This window comes from Cyclopterus lumpus, chromosome 17 (assembly GCF_009769545.1).
Source record: "Cyclopterus lumpus isolate fCycLum1 chromosome 17, fCycLum1.pri, whole genome shotgun sequence".
In the NCBI taxonomy this organism is placed as follows: domain Eukaryota; kingdom Metazoa; phylum Chordata; class Actinopteri; order Perciformes; family Cyclopteridae; genus Cyclopterus; species Cyclopterus lumpus.
This window is the reverse complement of record NC_046982.1, coordinates 1,764,976-1,787,872: the sequence shown is the minus strand read 5'-3', so window position 1 is coordinate 1,787,872 and position 22,897 is coordinate 1,764,976. Positions and strand designations below refer to the sequence as shown.

The window sequence follows — 22,897 nt, the reverse complement described above, 5'->3', positions numbered from 1 at the left end:
TGATCTGATAAATAGGATTCAAACCAGCTTAGTGAGGTACCTGAAATGTCAATCGACTCATCCAGTCTCTGTAATAGGATGTCAAGGTCAATGGTGTCAAACGCAGCACTAAGGTCTAATAATACCAGTACGGAGATGAGTCCTTTATCTGATGCAATTAGGAGGTCATTTGTAATTTTCACCAGTGCTGTCTCTGTGCTGTGGTGTTTTCTAAATCCTGACTGAAACTCCTCAAATAATCTATTCTGATGTAGAAAGTCACACAACTGATTTGCGACTACTTTCTCAAGGATCTTAGAGAGGAAGGGAAGGTTAGAGATTGGTCTGTAGTTAGCCAACACCTCTGGATTAAGAGTGGGCTTCTTCAGGAGAGGTTTAATTACAGCTACTTTGAAGGAATGTGGTACATGCCCTGTTAGCAAAGACACATTGACAATATCTAATAGAGAGGTGCTAATTAAAGGCAACACGTCTTTAAGCAGCCTCGTTGGGATGGGGTCCAAGAGACAGGTAGACGGTTTAGAAGTAGAAACGTTTTGATTGGTCTAGGTTAATGGGAGAAAAGCCATCCAAATATACACCAGGGCATACGGACGTTTCCAAGGCCACTCCTCTTGATGACAGATCGGCAGTAGTTGAGGGCAAGGGATCATCAATCTTGCCTCTAATAGTTCAAATCTTTTCATTGAAGAAGTTCATGAAGTCATTACTACTGAGGTCTATAGGAATACACGGCTCCACAGAGCTGTGACTCTCTGTCAGCCTGGTGCTAAAAAGAACCCTGGGGTTGTTCTTATTTTTCTCTATTACTGATGAGTAATAGGCTGCTCTGGCATTACGGAAGGCCTTTTTATATGTTTTAAGACTATCTCGCCAAACTAGTCGTGATTCTTCCATATTGGTGGAACGCCATATGCTTTCGAGCTTTCGTGAAGTTTGCTTTAGTTTGCAGATCTGAGGGTTATACCAGGGAGCAAACCTCCTTTGCCTCACTGTCTTTTTCTTTAGTGGGGCTATCGAGTCTAGTGTCATTCTCAGTGAGCCTGTAGCACTATCGACAAGATGATCAATCTGGGACGGACTAAAGTTAGCACAGGAGTCCTCCGTCACATTGAGACATGGTATTGAATCAAATCACTACCTGAGTATTAACTTCAACAACTCAGTGCTGGCTCCGACTCCGACTGCCAGGAACCTCGGCGTGACACTCGACAACTCTCCCTGACTGCCAACATTACCGCAATAACACGCTCCTGTAGGTACATGCTGTACAACATCAGGAGAATACAACCTCTTCTCACTCAGAAGGCGGCACAGGTTCTGGTCCAGGCTCTGGTCATCTCACGGCTAGACTACTGTAACTCCCTCCTGGCAGGTCTACCTGCTAATGTTATTCGACCTCTACAGCTCATCCAGAATGCAGAAGCTCGACTGGTCTTTAACCTCCCGAAATTTACCCACACGACTCCGGTCCTCCGCGACCTTGACTGGTTACCAGTGGCAGTCCGCATCCGCTTCAAAACATTGGTACTTGTGTACCGTACTGCGAACAGATCGGGTCCGGTCTACACCCAGGACATGGTCTAACCTCACACCCCACCTCGTTCACTTCGCTCGTCTTCTGCCAATCGGCTTGTAGCTCCTTCACTTCAAGCTAAACACTCAACAAAGTCACGACTTTCTGCTGTGCTGGCTCCTCATTGGTGGACCGAGCTCCCCATTGACATCAGGACAGCAGAAAGTCTCTACATCTTCTGTCGCAAACTAAAAACACACCTTTCGACTATACCTTGAATAAGGAAGGTAGCGCCGTAGTAGCACTTTGGTAGCACTTAAATGTCTCTTACTGATAGCACTTTGTAGTTTAACTTTATTGAAGAAATTGTACTTGCTTGATTCTTGTTGTTCTCATGGTTTAATTTGGATAAAAGCGTCAGCTAAATGACATGTAATGTAATGTAATGTAAATGCAGAAGGAATCGCTTCTTTAAATGTAGCTACAGCACTGTCAGTTAGACATCTGGTGTAGAAACTTTTGACTAACGGTGTATACTCCGGGAGTATGAACTCAAAAGTTATGAGGTAATGGTCTGACAGAAGAGGGTTCTGTGGGAAGACCACCAAATGCGCAATGTCAATGCCATATGCAAGAACAAGGTCGAGGGTGTGGCCAAAGCATTGAGTGGGTTTCTGTACTCTCTGACAGAAGCCAATCGAGTCCAACAATGAGATAAATGCAGTACTAAGGCAATCATTATCAACATCCACATGAATATTAAAATCTCCTACAATAATAACCGTATCAGTTTTAAGGACTAAACTTGATAGAAACTCTGAGAATTCAGATATAAATTCTGAATATGGACCTGGTGACCGGTACAGTATAACAAATATAATTGGCTGTAATGTTTTCCAGGTTGGATGTGAAAGACTAAGAACAAGGCTTTCAAATGAGTTGTAGTTTAGTTTAGGTTTAGGATTCATTAATAGGCTTGAGTCAAAGATGGCTGCTACTCCACCTCCTCGGCCGGTGCCTCGAGGAATGTGAGTATTAATATGACTTGGCTGACATATTCTTCATGGCTCAGCCAGGTTTCAGTAAGACACAATAAATCAATGTGATTGTCTGATATTAAATCATTTACTAATACAGCTTTAGATGACAGAGATCTAATATTTAGGAGTCCACATTTAATTATCTTGTTTTGTTGCACTGTGGCAGTAGTGATGTTAACCTGTATGAGGTTATTTTGTATGACTCCTCTTCTGGTTACTTTTGATTTAATTAATTTAAGTGGCCGTGGGACAGACACAGTCTCTATAGAGTTAAGGTTAAGGGTGGTAACGGCTCGGATGGAAGTGCAGAGAAGGGTGGAAGACTACAACTCTGCTTCTGCTTCCTGATCTGAACTCTGGGTCATGGATTAAGTCCGTTAATCAACTTGGCCATGTTTGCAGAAATGAGACGCGCTCCATCCCAAGTGGGATGAATGCCGTCTCGACTCATCAGATCAGGCTTTCCCCAGAAAGTCTGCCAGTTATCTATGTAGCCCACATTGTTTGCTGGGCACCACCTGGACAACCAGCGGTTGAATGACGACATGCGGCTATACATGTCATCATTGATCAGATTGGGGAGAGGGCCAGAGAAAACTACGGTGTCCGACATTGTCTTGGCATAAGTACACACCGATTCCACATTAATTTTAGTGACCTCTGACCGCCCCAGTCGGGAGTCATTACCGCCGGCGTGTATTATAATCTTACTGTAACTACGCTGTACGAGTTGTGACTGAGATGGAGCAACGTGTAGCAATCAGGAGCTAATGGTTTAGAACTCCTCCATTCAAACTACAATGACTAACTTCTTGTTATCTTTGGAACCCCAGCATGCACCTGTCCATTTTCATCTCACGCAGAATCTTTGTCAAATTTTTTGGCAACCTCTAATATAAAGTAATCAAACTTAATGGAACCAAAAACTAAAAAATGCACTAAATAAGGTGAGTCCAACCCACTATCAGAGTGTGGTATCCACAGGTCTCTTCCCTTTTAGGATTAGTAAACCAGTTCAACGTGATCTCATAGAAGTACATGAAATGACCACGACCTCTGGTACGTAATGTGTTCAATTACGTGCCACCACGCACAGACTATTTTGGTTTAGGCAACACAACTACGTGGTTAGTATTTGGAAAGAAAAGATCCTAGTTTGGGTTGAGATAAGCACCTTTGATACGTGACTTAAAAAGCTCAAGTCATTTTTAATTAATTGAGTTAACCTTTCCTTACTTTTTCAATTTTTCAGTTTATTTTGTATAGCCCAATATCACAAATTACAAATTTGCCTCAGAGGGCTTTACAATCTGTACATGATCAAAACATGTGTCTCTCACCTGCTGACTACATATACATATCTAGTGGTGTACAAAGTACCCAAAAGCAATACTTGAGTAAAAGTAAAGATACCTTACTGGAAAATGACTCCAGATAAAGTGAAAGTCACCTCTGAGAATACTACTTGAATAAAAGTCTTAAAGTATCTGATATTTACTGTACTTAAGTATCAAAAGTAATTCTCTGATATTAAATGTACTTAAGTATTGAAAGTAAAAGTACAAGTAAATGCTGTTAATAAAAAGCAAAGGGTCAGAGTTTTGAGAATGATGACGTTTATTCTTTTAAGTGCTGTGGCCACCATGACCAAGGACAAGGAGTTGAGTTGAAAATAATTGGGTTGGCTGTGAACCATCCAGGAGCAACTGTCACAGAGCGAAGACCAGGGATGCACAAAAGAGAGGTAGCAAGTAATAATTCTTTACTGAGTTTCCAGCAGGAACAGAACATTCAGGAACAGAGAAACAAATAAAACTTGGTTGGAAAACACAAGACAATCTGGCAGCAGACAAGTGAGAGGACCTAAGTAGTGAGGGACTAACGAGGGAATGGGCTGCAGGTGAGACGGGCATGAGGACCAGGTGAAGGGAATGAGAGATGACCAGGTGTGAAGCAGGATCTGGAATGACATCAGAGTTAGTAAACAGACAGACCAAATGAAAACTACTATTAAAAGAAAGAAGGTGTGGAGCTGAACTGTTAGAGCAAAAATGTTCAACATAATATATTGTACATACATATACATCTACTATGGACTCATAATTCTCCGAAAAGCAATATGATACTATGAAGGAACAGTGCGTTTATAAGTATGCTCATTCCGACTAGAGGATGTAGAAGGCAAATGCATAATATTGTGTTCATTATAAATATCAACCTGATGCATCAGGTCAGTGTTTTGAGAAAAGACACCTGCCTTGTAAACTCCTCTGGGCCTGATGTGAAGAGGTGTGTTTATCTTCACATGTAGAGGTGTGTTCATCTTCACAGGTAGAGGTGTGTTTATCTTCACATGTAGAGGTGTGTTCATCTTCACATGTAGAGGTGTGTTTATCTTCACATGTAGAGGTGTGTTTATCTTCACATGTAGAGGTGTGTTTATCTTCACATGTAGAGGTGTGTTCATCTTCACAGGTAGAGGTGTGTTCATCTTCACAGGTAGAGGTGTGTTCATCTTCACATGTAGAGGTGTGTTCATCTTCACAGGTAGAGGTGTGTTTATCTTCACATGTAGAGGTGTGTTCATCTTCACATGTAGAGGTGTGTTCACCTTCACATGTAGAGGTGTGTTCATCTTCACAGGTAGAGGTGTGTTTATCTTCACATGTAGAGGTGTGTTCATCTTCACATGTAGAGGTGTGTTCACCTTCACATGTAGAGGTGTGTTCACCTTCACAGTTAGCTGTGCCTGCTCACTCTGACGCGGTTCAAATCACAATGCGGCGGTCTCGCGGCTCCTGTCAATCTTATGGTGTAGTGGCTTGCAAACATTAAGTTAGCTAACGTTAGCCAACTAGTGCTGCAATGATTATAGCTAAGATGACTCAAATCTCACAACTGTCAACACTTCCTCAGCTCACAAACTCGCTAGTGATCTGTCTACTACACTGATTGTCTCATTTGATTTACGGTAGCTAGCGAAGGTTAGCCAAACATACACCATGTATAGCTACATTGGAAGATCAGACACCTGTCTCCCCCCTACCTCCTCCACCAGAGATATACTCCAATCATGTGTTGGTCTTCGTCACCACCGTCGTTTGTTGCGGGAGTAGCAGGTGCTTCCATTTCTGCTTCCATCATGAAATCAGTCAGCTACTCATGTAGTCGCTCGCTAGCTAAGTTAGCATCCTGAGCATCACTGATTCAACCTGCTTGTTGGAGTGGTCTCATCATTCATTGACAGAAGTAGATTTGATTTTGTAGCGAGTAACAAAGGTTTCAGGGGAAATGTATCGGAGTCAAAGTATCAGTTTTCTTAGCAAAATGTAGTGAAGTATAAGAAAGTAAACAGAAATATAAATAGTAAAGTACAGATATCCAAAAAAAGGACTTGAGTACAGTAATGAAGTAACAAAGTATTTGGCGTCTCTATTCCTGCTATACATGTGAATGTAGTGAACGGCCTAGCCTGCTTATTAAGATGGCTATCTTTTACACTGTTGGAGCCTGGAGGGCGGAAACAGCCGGATGCAGCACGCGGTGCAGTACAGGGTTGAGAGAGAGAGAGAGAGAGAGAGAGAGAGAGAGAGAGAGAGAGAGAGAGAGAGAGAGAGAGAGAGAGAGAGAGAGAGAGAGAGAGAGAGAGAGAACAATATTCTGCCAATACAAATGTATCTCTTCTGCTCTAATTCACCAGCTCAGGTCGATACATCCTTCCTCTCCCTCTCTATGCTCCTCTCTCCTCATTCTCCTCTACCTCTCTCACACACACACACACACACACCATACACACACACCATACACGCACACACACACCATAAACACACGCACGCGCAGCCGCTTGTTGTATGCGTCGCTGCTCGCGCCGGCGGGCGGCCGCCTGGCTGCTCGCGCTGCTGTTGAGAAGAGGTGGAGAGGAGTGCGCGCGCCGCGGCCGCCTGGAGATGATCTCGTTCTGGCTGCTGTGCTGGAAGCTGTTGGTAGGTAACTGACCGAGTCGGCGACATCTTTAGAAGCAACGTCATCGCTTGGCCCGAGGTGCACGCTGTTCTCGTCGCGCGCTGGAGTTTCGGCAGCCTCCACGTAGCAGAGGTGTGTGCGCGAGGCTTCGGCTTAGCTTGAGCTACCATCAAATCCCGCTTTGATGGTCTGCGTGCGCTTATCTGTCACGATGTTGGTGCGTTGCCCGGGTTTTGGATTCTGTTTTATATAACAAGCTTGGCTCAGCACTCCTCTGACAGAATATCATATTGTCGAAGAACAGAATATGATGCTGAGAATGAATAAGGACTAGAACAGAGAGAGCAGCAGAGTAGAAGATTATTGAAATGTTGAGTGTTTCCTGATGAGGCATCATACCTTCACTTATACCTTCACTTATACCATCATACCTTCACTTATACCTTCACTTATCATACCTTCACTCATCATACCTTCACTTATACCTTCACTTATCATACCTTCACTCATCATACCTTCACTTATCATACCTTCACTTATCATACCTTCACTCATCATACCTTCACTTATCATACCTTCACTCATCATACCTTCACTTATCATACCTTCACTTATCATACCTTCACTCATCATACCTTCACTTATCATACCTTCACTTATCATACCTTCACTCATCATACCTTCACTTATCATACCTTCACTTATACCTTCACTTATACCATCATACCTTCACTCATACCTTCACTTATACCTTCACTTATACCTTCACTTATCATACCTTCACTTATCATACCTTCACTTATCATACCTTCACTCATCATACCTTCACTTATCATACCTTCACTCATCATACCTTCACTCATCACACCTTCACTCATCATACCTTCACTCATCATACCTTCACTCATCATACCTTCACTCATCATACCTTCACTCATCATACCTTCACTTATCATACCTTCACTCATCATACCTTCACTTATCATACATTACATTACACTACATGTCATTTAGCTGACGCTTTTATCCAAAGCGACTTACAATAAGTGCATTAAACCATGAGTCCAAACTCAGAACAACAAGAATCAAGCAAGTACAATTTCTTCAATAAAGTTAAAGTACAGAGTACTATCCGTACGTGCCATTTAAGTGCTACTAAAGTGCTAAACAACAAAGTGCTATCAGTAAGAGCCATGTAAGTGCTGCTAAAGTGCTACTATGGCTCTACCTTCCCTATTCAAGGTATAGTTGAAAAAGATGTGTTTTTAGTTTGCGACGGAAGATGTAGAGACTTTCTGCTGTCCTGATGTCAATGGGGAGCTCGGTCCACCAATGAGGAGCCAGCACAGCAAACAGTCGTGATTTTGTTGAGTGTTTAGCTCGAAGTGAAGGAGCTACAAGCCGATTGGCAGAAGCCGAGCGAAGTGAACGGGCTGGGGTGTGAGGTTAGACCATGTCCTGGGTGTGAGGTTAGACCATGTCCTGGGTGTGAGGTTAGACCATGTCCTGGGTGTGAGGTTAGACCATGTCCTGGGTGTGAGGTTAGACCATGTCCTGGGTGTGAGGTTAGACCATGTCCTGGATGTGAGGTTAGACCATGTCCTGGGTGTGAGGTTAGACCATGTCCTGGGTGTGAGGTTAGACCATGTCCTGGATGTGAGGTTAGACCATGTCCTGGGTGTGAGGTTAGACCATGTCCTGGGTGTGAGGTTAGACCATGTCCTGGGTGTGAGGTTAGACCATGTCCTGGGTGTGAGGTTAGACCATGTCCTGGATGTGAGGTTAGACCATGTCCTGGTGTGAGGTTAGACCATGTCCTGGGTGTGAGGTTAGACCATGTCCTGGGTGTGAGGTTAGACCATGTCCTGGGTGTGAGGTTAGACCATGTCCTGGTTGTGAGGTTAGACCATGTCCTGGGTGTGAGGTTAGACCATGTCCTGGGTGTGAGGTTAGACCATGTCCTGGTTGTGAGTTAAGACCATGTCCTGGTGTGAGGTTAGACCATGTCCTGGATGTGAGGTTAGACCATGTCCTGGATGTAGACTGGACCCGATCTGTTCGCAGCACGGTACGCAAGTACCAATGTTTTGAAGCGGATGCGGGCGGCCACCGGTAACCAGTGAAGGTCACGGAGGAGCGGAGTAGTGTGGGTACATTTAGGAGGTTGAAGACCAGTCGACCTTCACTCATCATACCTTCACTCATCATACCTTCACTTATCATACCTTCACTCATCATACCTTCACTCATCATACCTTCACTTATCATACCTTCACTCATCATACCTTCACTCATCATACCTTCACTCATCATACCTTCACTCATCATACCTTCACTCATCATACCTTCACTTATCATACCTTCACTCATCATACCTTCACTTATCATACCTTCACTTATCATACCTTCACTCATCATACCTTCACTTATCATACCTTCACTTATCATACCTTCACTCATCATACCTTCACTCATCATACCTTCACTTATCATACCTTCACTCATCATACCTTCACTTATCATACCTTCACTCATCATACCTTCACTCATCATACCTTCACTTATCATACCTTCACTCATCATATCTTCACTCATACCTTCACTCATCATACCTTCACTCATCATACCTTCACTCATACCTTCACTCATCATACCTTCACTCATCATACCTTCACTCATCATATCTTCACTCATACCTTCACTCATCATACCTTCACTCATCATACCTTCACTCATACCTTCACTCATCATATACCTTCACGTATGCCTCATCTAAGACACATGATGGTAGAGCTGCTGCTGTAATCCTCCCACACACACACACAAATGTTGCTGTGCCGTCTCCAGCTGTTCGGGGGGCAAACAAGAGGCTTACGGCTGTGATTCACGTTCCAGGCAAAGTGATTCAGTGTATGAACTAGTTTCATATGTTTAATATCTGGAGTTCAAAGAAAAGTTGTGCAAGATGGCAGAGATCATAGAGCTCAAGGTCAAATCCAGCAGGCAGTGATCAGAAGCTGAGAGCTGCTGAGCAAGCAATAACTCTCCAATCCTTTCCCATGTGTTGTGACTTAACTGAAGAATTGAAGATGTGGCTGCATTTAGAATACATTGATTGAATGAAGGCAGAAGCACATATATGCCTTAAATATCCTATAAGTCCTCTGGTGGAAATGTGAATGCTTCAGCTCAATATCTGCTCACCAGCAGTATGTTGGAACATATGTCTTATTTGACTTTGATGTTTTTTTAAGGTAAAAATAAATCTGGTTGTAACATTAAACGGTGCTGTGGTGCAGATGATCATTGTTATTGTTAACAGAACAGCAGTGCAGGTTGTTATACATGAGAATAATAATCACAACCAATCTCAGGGGTAAATCCTGGAGGTTACATGAGGTGTTACGGATATGTAAAAAGCCAGTGATTTAGGATGCAACACACGTGTTCAATAAATCATTCTTCTCAGTTTGTGGAATTCTGTTGTGGTTTCTTTTTAATCCTGATCTCAATTTTTTCCGTTGTGTTCATTTTGCACAAAACTTGAAAATAATTAGTAAAAATAAAAGTATTTAATCACACAGGAGCATACAGAAGGAGGCATGGGATTATTTATAGATCATTTATGCATTTACTATTTTGTGATATATTGCTATCGAGATATGAAATGACATGTATCTTGACAGAAGATTCTGTGGCATGTGTTAATGGAAAGAGAACTGCCTCTGCAGCTATACTTAGTGTTACCATGGCAGCACCTCTCGCCTGTCATCAGCACATGCCTGTAACAACAGACCATAATAATCTGCTAACCCACTCACAGCCAACGCATTGCTACCATGGTAACAATAAGAAGGCTTGAGTTTCAAACATGAACAGGGCATATTGTAATCTACTCAGCTGCGTATATTATATGTGACTTGATCTCTATGTTCATATAACTGTTTGGGTGATCAAAAAACAGTCATGAGGATTCATTTGAGTTTTTCTCAAGATGTCATTTCCTCTTCCTTTTAGAAATAATTCCTCCGTACCTGTATCTTGCACTACACGGGTGGTGTGTTTTATGCATCTTTGTATCCCGAGGAGTTCGTTGAACAAGGTTCTATTGTTGTTACAAAATTACAGCATGTGACATCTTTTCAAACTTTTTGCAAAAGAAAAACAAAAAAAAAGAACATCCAAAGCCCAACATTGAAAACCCAACAAACCAATAAATGAATATTCAAAAAGTAAAATATTTGAATATTCATATCTAGCCAATTGCAAGGTACAAAGTCACAATTCTAGGTGTAGAAGATATGAAAGGTATACAGAGTACAATATAATAGATTAGTAAAGCTACTAAATATGTCTTTTGATTAAAGCAGGTATTTAAATAAAAATGTAATCCTTTGTTTCAGTGAATTGCGTGTTTTCAGTAAATAACCACTATATTTTTATTTGAATAAAAAGATAACGTTGTAGGTTTACATTGACTTGTGGTCGGTTGAAATCACACCACAACTGGCATACTCGACCCTTTCAGAAGCATTTGTATTGGAAAAAGGAAAACACTGTGACATATCCTGTTAATGTCCATGCCTCAAAATCCTACCGTGAAATACTTTATAGGGCATACCGCCCAGCCCTAATATTTCTTAAAAAGTCACAATTTAATAATTTTATTATAAAACTTTTGTCTTAATACCTCAAAAGTATCTTGTAGTTTTGACTTAGCATCTTATAATTTAAAATGGTCTCGTAATTTTTGAGTTGGCATCTCATTAATTTTTCTCACCATGAGGTAATTCCTATAAAATATATTTTATGCCAGGAATGGACTTCCATAAAAATATAGTATCAATAACCATAAGACGTTAAGAATGTATAGTATTCACGCTACAATCCATTCGTCAGGTCCTAATGAAGTCTTTCTGTCCACAGAGAGCAACAGCTGGGCTAAGGAGGATAACAGCTGAGCTAACGGATGGTAACCTAGACAACGGAAGCTCCGGCAACAATAACTCTGTCAACGACTCTCCCACTCCTATACAGCCAACAGATCCAGTTACCATGGAGATCACCTCATCACCACCACTTACCGTAATGGAGAGTGAAAACTTGGTTATCTGGGGCAGCCAGGAAGTAGAGGATCTCCATTACCAAGAGGTCCATGGGCTGAATCCGCCAATCGGGAATGAGCAGGAGAAAGAACAGGCTGCAGAAAAAGAAAATGTTATAAGAGATGCAGATGAGTGTGATTACCTCGTTTTTGCAATAGGAGAACTGAAGGGAGATGACAACGGTGGTGAAAGTGAAGGACAAGAGGAGGAGAGAGGAGGAGAGGAGGTACAAGATGGAGGAAGAGGGGCAACAGAAGGAAAGGCAGAAGGGAGTGGAGATACAGAGAGGGAAGATGGAGGAAGAGGAGATACAAAAGCAGAGGATGAATGCATAGAGACAGTGGGAGAGACGAAAGATGATGCTCTGTCAGAGCTCTTCATCTCTTGCAGCCCAGTGTGTCCTTCATCATCAGAGTCCTTGATTGTCACCTCAGATCCTTCAGAGCAGCCTATAGAGGCCATTTTGCATGAGGCCTGGGGTCACGACCTTGGCAACAGAGATGACCTTAGCGACAGTCACGTTAGCGACTGCCTCCAAGCTGAGCTGGCTATCGTGTACTCGGACAGCGATGCAGGTGACGACCAATGGGCTAGCTTCGCACGCTGTGATGTCACCAACCAGGAAGAAGCAGGAGGAGGAACTCACAATAGCATCTGTGATGGAGAGAGCAAGGAAGAGGAGAGAGAAGGACACAATAAGGAGAGAGGGGAAGGAGAAGAGAAAGCAGAAGTAAAGAGTAAAACAGAGGAGCAAAGAGAGGAGGAATTGGAGGTGCAGGAGAGGGTGGGAGGCAGGGATGGTGATGATGAAGAGCCGATGATGTCGAGCAGAGATCTGTTTCTGCGCTCCCCTTCTGTCAGCTCCACAGCCAGCTCCACAGACCCTGACACAAAGGTAGGACCTCTTTTCATGTAACATCCAGTCCAAAAAGTAAACGTCCAACAACTATTTGCTGTGTAACGATAGAGGGGAGTAATGTCTATATGGCCACCGCAGTCCAGTCGAGCAGCAGTGTAGCAGTGTGACCTTTATGTTGGACTGGGCTGTGATAAGTGGATATGAACAATTTACAATCAGTGTATAGCTGGAAATATTTACTCATTTTTTACTATGTAATTTAGCCCTAATGATGTTATGTTCATTTTGCACTTCAGTTGTTAGTTAAATGAGAAAATATGTGTGTGGATTTAATACACGTATTTAAGTCACACAGGAGTATACAAGAAGAGGCTTTACCAGTTGATTGTTTCATAGACCTTTTATTCATTGAACTACCAGAAACATGCTATATTGTGATATGTTGCATTATTGAGACATTTAATGAGCTATATAATTTTTATACTGTCTATATTGTATTTATTTAGCACATTGCACGGCACTTCTACTGCTTTCTTTTACACCTCTGGTCAGATGCTAAACTGCATTTCGTCATCTTAGTACTTGTACTCTGTGCAATGACAATAAAGTTGAATAGGAATCTGAATATCATAAGCTATATCATGAAAGAAGACTTATTGCCCAGCATTACTTAATGTAGCAAAGTTGAAAGTCAGGGAATGAAGGTTGGGTGGTGAATATCCAATCTCCAATCTTTTTGATAATTCACCATTTCAATTCAATTCAATTCAATTCAGTTTATTTTGTATAGCCCAATATCACAAATTACAAATGATCCTCAGAGGGCTTTACAATCTGTACACATACAACATCCCTGACATTTGACCTCACATCGAATCAGGAAAAACTCCCCAAAAATAACCTTTGACAGGGAGAAAAGTGAAGAAACCTTCAGGAGAGCAACAGAGGAGGATCCCTCTCCCCGGATGGACAGAAGAATAGATGTCATGTGACCAGAATGAACAGCATTTACAAAGTTACAACACATTCAATGAATATGACAAATTATGAATAATGAGTAGACATAGACCACGATCCAGAACTCCACAATCCATGAAACAGAAGGAAGAGGGAGGAGGGGGGACATACTAACATACTACTGTGAGATGAGAAGATATATATCAGCTGGAGCTGGAGGCGTTAAGGATTTAGCTCTGCATCAGGACTGGAAGCAGCTAGTCTGGCTCTGTTCAACGTAAAGTAAAACATACTTATTAACATGTGTTATGTTGTGTCTGCTTAATCAAGAGAGAACGGTAAATGCAAAATATGACAGCTCGTGGCTTTGGTGTTTATCAAACCACAGCTGGATGCAGCTTCCCTCTGTATACCAGCCCTGTACAGTGACAGTACAACACCTCCACTCTATCTGTATCTGCCTCCCCGTGTCATACACACAGATGGTTGGATTAAAGATGGTTTCACACAGCATGCAACCCATCCCCTTTGGAGATAGCAATGCAATACTGCCAATTAAAAATCCTAATAAGTGTGTGTGAAATTAAACAAATGGAATCTAAGAAACGTAAGTTTTGACTTGTGTTGAGAGTTGCTGCCCCCTGTGGGCCACTGTAGGTCATTTATGGCAAAATGATGTCTAATAATGGACCACATGATGTTACTATACAGACATCATCAGAATATGTGAATCCTCCAATACTTGAGATGTATTTTCATATTCTCCCTTGGCCTCTGAAAGACTATATCCTGTAGCACATCTGATGAATGATGCAGTGTCTGTTTATCAATAACACTGTTTATCAATAACACTGTCTGTATGGAGACTGAATGTCCACTAACCTCATTCTGGACCTCTTTTCTCTCAGATTGCTGTAGACCCCCGTGTCCCAGAGGAGACCCACAGTGAAAATGTCTCCACTGAGCATGTGGACTTTCTGTTGGCCCGCCAGCAGTGGAGGAAGATGGAGGAGGAGGTCAAAGGTCAGCCAATCCCCAAACCAGGGCTCAGAGCTCAGGGGAGCTTCCAAGGCACCCACACTTCACTGTATCCCCCAACGCGCAGCCCCCGACTCAAACACAGGTACATGGGAGTATATGGGAGTTTCACTTTATCAGACCCCAGTTACAACATTATATTCATTTAAATATAGATATTTAAATTACACAGCTTAGTATATAATACAAATTGTGTATTTATACAGTATATCTTTTACTTAAGACTGATCACTTTTTTTGTCTTCAATTGATTTATTGTAAGTAATTTTTCAAGCTAAACGAGGAAGTTGTCTGATTCCAGCTTTTCTGAACCTTGTGTATAATAAACTGAATATCTTTATTGACTATTGCTCAGATAAAACAACATTTGAGGATGTATGATCTGGCTTTAAGAAATTATGATGGTCATTGTTCACTATTCACTACAATCCCGATTAATGGAGAATAAAAGGTATTGTTTGCATATCTCCAAATATACAAAGCAGTCATCGTCAGACATTTGGTACGTTTCCATCCAGCTGTTATATGTATATTAACATTTTCATAAAAAGGCCAGAAACATAATACGATTAATGTATTTGTATGCTTGGATATAGTGAAGAAACAAAATGCTGTGAGGCTGATGGAAATTGTTTTCTTTTCTTCAAATACACCATGACATGCCATACATCAGCAGAATAACTTGCATGAATATGATTGGACGTTACCAGAGCCAGTGATTATGAAGCATGAACAAAGCAGCTGATGCTCTGTAAAGAAGGATGTTGGAGGTGTAACTGGAACACCCTCGGTTTAGTGGAATCGCTTCAAAAACAGTGTTCATAAACATCTGCTGCTTTTATTAATATGGATAATGTATCTTCAGAATTTTTTTTAAAACAACAACATTATTTACACGAGACTATCGGGTCAGATTTATGGACAGCGCTTTTTGTGTATGTGTCTGTGAGTGTGTGTGTGTTCGTGTGTCTGTGTGTGTATTTATGTGTCTCTGTGAGTGTGTGTGTGTGTCTGTGTGTGTATTTGTGTGTCTCTGTGAGTGTGTGTATGTGTGTGTGTGTTTGTGTGTCTGTGAGTGTGTTTGTGTTTTTGTGTGTTTCTGTGAGTGTGTGTGTGAGTGTGTGTCTGTGTGTGTGTGTTTGTGTGTCTGTGAGTGTGTGTCTGTGTGTGTGTATGTGTGTGCATGTGTTTGTGTGTCTGTGTGTGTGTATTTGTGTGTCTCGGTGAGTGTGTGTGTGTGTGTGTGTGTGAGTGCGTGTCTGTGTGTGTGTATTTGTGTGTCTCAGTGAGTGTGTGTGTGTGTGTGTGTGTGTGAGTGCGTGTCTGTGTGTGTGTATTTGTGTGTCTCGTGAGTGTGTGTGTGTGTGTGTGTGTGTGAGTGCGTGTCTGTGTGTATGGCTAGAGCGATGTCTCCGACGACTCATTTCATGGCTGTAAATCTCATCATGTTTAATCATATCTGTAATGACCGGCCACATACAGTATGATCTTATAACTATTTTCATTTGGAATTTTGTAGTTGGACAGAACTTCCTGTGGTCCTCCAGCACTTGGCAGCCCACAATCTGACCCATGGTTTCAAAAACAGTATTTAGTTTGAATATGTTATCACAAAGCCTGATATCATTGAAGAGCTGGAATACGTTCATACACACAATAAATGAGATACTGTCAGAAATGTGTATTTGTTTTATTAGCCAACAACAACTTGAATGGCTGTGTTCCTTATCTCGAGTTAAGTTTCCTCCTGTCCTCTCAAAGGGAGACCCCCCCACCCGTGCCTAGGCAGCCCACCCTGTCCCCCAGTTCAGAGGACTCCGGCCTGGAGGACTTGTCCTACCGCAGCCCGCTGGAGGAACCAGAGAGTGCAGTGGAGAGAGAGATCCGGCTGACTCTGGAGAGAGAGGAACGGCACCGCCGAGAGAGGGGGGGCATTACCCAGAGCCTCACTATACCCCGGTAACCACACATTAACAGGGACAATGGGGGGGTGGGGGGGCATTACCCAGAGCCTCACTATACCCCGGTAACCACACATTAACAGGGACAATGGGGGGGTGGGGGGGCATTACCCAGAGCCTCACTATACCCCGGTAACCACACATTAACAGGGACAATGGGGGGGTGGGGCATTACCCAGAGCCTCACTATACCCCGGTAACCACACATTAACAGGGACAATGGGGGGGGGGGGGGGGGGGGGGGCATTACCCAGAGCCTCACTATACCCCGGTAACCACACATTAACAGGGACAATGGGGGGGTGGGGGGGCATTACCCAGACCCACACTATACCCCGGTAACCACACATTAACAGGGACAATGGGGGGGTGGGGCATTACCCAGAGCCTCACTATACCCCGGTAACCACACATTAACAGGGACAATGGGGGGGGGGGTGGGGGGGCATTACCCAGAGCCTCACTATACCCCGGTAACCACACATTAACAGGGACAATGGGGGGGGGGGGGCATTACCCAGAGCCTCACTATACCCCGGTAACCACACATTAACAGGGACAATGGGGGGGGGGGCATTACCCAGAGCCTCACTATACCCCGGTAACCACACATTAACAGGGACAATGGGGGGGTGGGGGGGCATTACCCAGAGCCTCACTATACCCCGGTAACCACACATTAACAGGGACAATGGGGGGGTGGGGGGGCATTACCCAGAGCCTCACTATACCCCGGTAACCACACATTAACAGGGACAATGGGGGGGTGGGGGGGCATGACCCAGAGCCTCACTATACCCCGGTAACCACACATTAACAGGGACAATGGGGGGGGGGGGGGCATTACCCAGAGCCTCACTATACCCCGGTAACCACACATTAACAGGGACAATGGGGGGGTGGGGGGGCATGACCCAGAGCCTCACTATACCCCGGTAACCACACATTAACAGGGACAATGGGGGGGGGGGCATTACCCAGAGCCTCACTATACCCCGGTAACCACACATTAACAGGGACAATGGGGGGGTGGGGGGGCATTACCCAGAGCCTCACTATACCCCGGTAACCACACATTAACAGGGACAATGGGGGGGGTGGGGGGGCATTACCCAGAGCCTCACTATACCCCGGTAACCACACATTAACAGGGACAATGGGGGGGTGGGGGGGCATTACCCAGAGCCTCACTATACCCCGGTAACCACACATTAACAGGGACAATGGGGGGGTGGGGGGGCATTACCCAGAGCCTCACTATACCCCGGTAACCACACATTAACAGGGACAATGGGGGGGTGGGGGGGCATGACCCAGAGCCTCACTATACCCCGGTAACCACACATTAACAGGGACAATGGGGGGGGGGGGGGGGGGCATTACCCAGAGCCTCACTATACCCCGGTAACCACACATTAACAGGGACAATGGGGGGGTGGGGGGGCATGACCCAGAGCCTCACTATACCCCGGTAACCACACATTAACAGGGACAATGGGGGGGGGGGCATTACCCAGAGCCTCACTATACCCCGGTAACCACACATTAACAGGGACAATGGGGGGGTGGGGGGGGCATTACCCAGAGCCTCACTATACCCCGGTAACCACACATTAACAGGGACAATGGGGGGGTGGGGGGGCATGACCCAGAGCCTCACTATACCCCGGTAACCACACATTAACAGGGACAATGGGGGGGGGGGCATTACCCAGAGCCTCACTATACCCCGGTAACCACACATTAACAGGGACAATGGGGGGGTGGGGGGGCATTACCCAGAGCCTCACTATACCCCGGTAACCACACATTAACAGGGACAATGGGGGGGGGGGGGGGGGCATTACCCAGAGCCTCACTATACCCGGGTAACGACACATTAACAGGGACAATGGGGGGGGGGGCATTACCCAGAGATGTGTTAGTATCGGGGAGACGGTGGAGATATTCTTATGATGCTTAGAAATGCACTACAGCAATGTACTATTGTTTCAGTGTGTGTTGTTTGTCATGTGTTTGTTGTGTTACAAATGGGCTACAACTGAATGTTGTGTTGTATAATGACGGCTCGGCTCAACTCGATGTCGGGGACGTTCTCAGCTGCAGGACCACAGTGAGCTGTCTTGCTGGATCCTTTCATCAGTAACCAAACAGAGGAAGCTCTTTTTGTTCCGCCTGGTTTTAAGGGCTGCCATTTAAATAAATATGTCACTATTGATATATGTCACTATTGATGGTAGCTTGGCTATTTAACAGGATGTCAGTATTGAACTAGTGAACCTTGACTAGCTAAAGAAAACTGCTGAGTTGGTGATAATTCTCTGTTTTGTCACTGTGGGCAAGACCTAATCCTCATTTATCACATGCTAATTTGATTAAAAAATATGGATATGCAATATTGCATTTCAAATCCAATAGAAGTGTGCAGTATCACCTTTCTTTCCATCTACTGGAACCAGATCAACAGAGCCAGAAGGAACTTGTTTCAGACTGATTGTTCTTGTTCTACTGTTCTGTGTGCAGAGCCTCCACCCTGACAGGACGATCTCCACCCAGACCTCCAGCCTGCCGCACCCCTACCTTGTCCATCTCCCCATCCCCATCCCCTGTCTGCTCCTCTTCTTTTCCCCGATCTGTCTACCATGAAATGACGGCCAATAATGTCATTATCTTGGAGCCTGACTGCTCCAGCTCCGCCTCCAGGAACCGCTTACTCTCCTCCGCAATCGGGGGCCTCTCCGATTGGCCGATCAGCCAGGACTCTGTGCCTTCCGCCAATGTCATCGTCGTGGAAACCTCCAATCTCATAATTCGCAGTGCTTCCGAATTCTGTCTAAGCTCCTCCCCAATGTCCACGGAAACGCAGGAGAGCACCTTCTCGTCCAATCCGTTCTTTAAGCTACGCTCCCTCAGCAGCCAATCGCTGGTGGAACAAGAAATCCGTATGGTGAGGCAGAGGGAGGAGGAGTGGAGGAGGCAACGGGAGGATATGTGGAGGAGGAGCAGGGAGGAGGAGTGGAGTAGAGGGAGAGAGAGGTACGACACTGTGCTGGTGTCTCCAGGCCTGAGCGATAACATCAGTTACAACGGTACGTATACAAATCATAGTCCCTCATCCAGCTATCAGGAATATGGATGGGGACATGGACAGCAGAACATCCTAGAAACCTTTCTGTTTAGTTGCACTGGTCAAACAGTTCAATGGTGAGCAGGGCCATCCTTCAATCAGAGGGTCAGCGGATCAGCTGCTAGTCCATGTCCATGTGCCCTTGGGCAAGTCAAATGACTCCCGTAGCTGTGCTTACGGTGTGTGACTGTTAGCTACTCCTGATGGGCAAGTGGCACCGTAGCTCCTCCCATCAGTGTGTGAATTTTCATTTAGTGTTAAAGCGCTTTGAGTGGTCGGAAGACTATAAACGATCTCTACAAGCACAGTTCATTCACCATTAACCAAACCAAGTTTCACGGTGACATTAAATTGTCTTTTCGTTTCCTTTGTTTTTATTGCAGTGCCAGAGGTTCTAGACAGATGTGTGTCCTCTCCTTCCTCCCCCTCCAGGACCCGCAAAATGGAACGATCCAGCATGTCTTGTGACCACAAGGTTTGCTTACACACACACACACACACGCACACACTGGAATCTCTATATTGAAGTGATCAGGAAGTCTGATAACATAGATGTAAATCCATAGCCGGTTAACTGACTGTACACTGTATAGTTTATTCTAAGTTTTAAAGTACTTGGTTATTTTCTCATCAGCGATATGATCTATTTATCAGTCAAGATTTACTGGACAAGATTCCAAACAATTGACCCTTAGTTCACCCCAAGAATGCAGACTGGTCCAATCGGTCCATCGGCTACCACAAATATATTTACAATCATAGTCCACAGAAGTACACATACAGTATGGAGGACATTGATGTGGCTTACACAGGACTTGACCCATCGTGTCTTATATGAAACCAAAAGTCAATGCTTATTTGTATTTACTTTCATAACCTAAATAACCGTAAGCACGTTTTTGTAACTGTGACAGTGAGACAGCGGTGCAATGCCAAACATGGTACGATGACTTCTATCACTCAGCTCAGCTTTTTTTATTCTTCTTTTGTATGTTTTTAGAAAAATAGGCTCATATGCCATAGAACCTGGTGAAATGTCAGGAAGGTGTAGATGAAGAAATAGATCCGGCCTAACCCGCTAACCAGTCTGTTGAACCCTGAAAGCTGCATGAAGGGATCTTTTTGAGGCGCAATGAGCTGACAACACAACATGGCAGTTGTTTAGTTACAGACCCAGGAGAAGCAGAGAACCATGGTGATGTAATGACTCACACAGTACATACACAGTCCTTCAGAGGACACGGTCAGCACACCGAAGAGGAAAGACTTGACTTAACGTATACATCTTATTCCATCACAGTAATATTTACTCAAACATGTCATGTCCTCCCTGATGCACTATAATGACGTTTAGATTGTCACACAGCAGCTGTTTGTAGTTCACTGTGTTGGACTCATGTATCAGTACATGGCATGAAAATCATATTATAACCTTCCAATTTGTTCTTTTGCAATTTCTCTGTTGGCCAATTTATTTCTTCCTTTACTCATTCATTCACTTGTTACGTTTATTAATTGTGAACTTTATGATTTGTTAATCAGTTGGACTGATTCATTATTTAATCCATTGGTTCACAATTGAGCAAATATTCATTATTCAGCAAATTTTTTTCATCTACCCATCACTCATGCGTTTAATAATTCCTCCAACTATCCCATCCTTTGTTTATTTTTCTGTTGTCTGATCCACCCATCATCTAGCCATCCCATAATCCATCCACCCATCTTGGCTCCAGTGGTTCAGCTGAATCTCCCCCTCCCTCCAGTTCCCCTCATCCCTCTCTTCGATGCCAAGACGACAGAACGCCATGGCTCAGCGATGGGAGGCCTCCCTATTAGCCAATCAGAAGAAGGAGTGAGCAACAACAACTGTCAACCATTTAAAAGCCATCACTTCCTACTTCTGTCCAGAAAAGTCACACAGTACTGCAATGTTTGTCAAAACTATGGGTTTGAACCAGTGGGTCACACATGTGTTGTCTATGGGATGCCTGTCAGTAAGGTTTGGGTTTCCATAAAGCTTTAATGTCTGAAGTCCTGCTTCCCTTTAAGTTAAACTGGTCTGTTGCATGATCTGTGAAACATTGGCTGCCACCGTTAAAATAATAACGATATAAAACTGCAATCATACCACTGGTTTTGACATGTGACGCAGACTTTATGTGAACTTCAGAAGCAAATGTCACAATTGACGGTCCTGTAACATTCAATATTAACAGCATTTTGATTTGATTTCTAATTATGACAATGAATATGGTACTAGTGCAACGGTTGATATTTATTTATTTCTATGACTGACTAATGCAGTGATTTTCTAAACTTTTTCTGGTCAGTCGCATTTTAATTTGAGATATTGGTTTAGTCTCTATATTTTGACATGACTAACAGTATACAGCGTTTAGTTTAAGATATTGTAGCTTTGTGTTCTTTTCCAATGACAATTCATGTATTTTAAAGGTGCCAACCCAGACTTTAAGAAGCACTGCCTTAAGCCTGCAGTCATTCATTCTGCCAGCCCTTCTTTCTACAAGAGGTTTGACATTCATAAGGGCCAGAATGTTTCATTTTATTTTAGTATGATCTGTTTCAGAAAAAAAAGTTAAGAAGCATTTACTAATTTTCAATAATAATAACAACAATCCACAATTAAAAGCCGTCGCTCTATTCATTTATGGAGCCATGCAAGTCAATGCAGTTTAATGCTGCCCTGCAAATATTTCAGAATAAAAGCCTTCTGTTAACAAATGAAGGAATGCTGTTGCAGAAAGATGCCTGAGGGCTTTTATTTTAAAACATAAGCAGGAAGTCAAAAATAAACATACACTTTTTCTATCTGTGAAATGTTCTAATGATAAAGACATTGAAACGGTTGTGCTGTTGCTGGTATGAAAAGATGAAATGTGAAATGGCAGTGAAACGTTATAAAGAGCCACGGTCAAAAGAGTTTGGATGTTCCAGGTTTCCATGGCAGCCATTTTGGCTAAACAGTGCTAGTTGCTAACTGAATAGCATTTGGTCACAGTCACACAGACTGTAGCTTCTGCCTCTTCTTTGAGAGGTTGGTTGAACCAAGAACGAGGTCCAGAACGTAGCGCATCTTCTTTCAGGATATTGTAGTGTCATGCTAGTTTTCTTTACTCCTACGTCAGCATGCTGTATGGAACGTGACATGGATACTATTGATGTTCACAACAGGAGTCTACAAATTAAACCCATTTTTTAAAGATCTTTTATTAGATAGATACCTATTGGAATATTATTTTTGCTTTGCTCTGTTTGTCCATTGGCTTCTGAAGAACCATATGAATACAGGTGCTGATGTTGCATCAAA

At 43.4% G+C, this 22,897-nt stretch overlaps 1 protein-coding gene across 1 annotated transcript in view; it reads left to right on the top strand.

The window, feature by feature from the left end:
- The window catches only part of si:ch211-153l6.6 (apoptotic chromatin condensation inducer in the nucleus), a 29,228-nt gene extending 6,980 nt beyond the window's left edge, over positions 1 to 22,248 (top strand). The window contains exons 2-7 of the mRNA XM_034556292.1: positions 11,446 to 12,519; positions 14,349 to 14,563; positions 16,240 to 16,437; positions 18,963 to 19,528; positions 19,950 to 20,041; positions 21,268 to 22,248. Of these exons, the coding sequence (XP_034412183.1) occupies positions 11,446 to 12,519; positions 14,349 to 14,563; positions 16,240 to 16,437; positions 18,963 to 19,528; positions 19,950 to 20,041; positions 21,268 to 21,405 (2,283 nt within the window). The 3' untranslated portion in view covers positions 21,406 to 22,248. The remainder of the gene's footprint in view (positions 1 to 11,445; positions 12,520 to 14,348; positions 14,564 to 16,239; positions 16,438 to 18,962; positions 19,529 to 19,949; positions 20,042 to 21,267) is intronic.
- Positions 22,249 to 22,897: the final 649 nt, after the last annotated feature.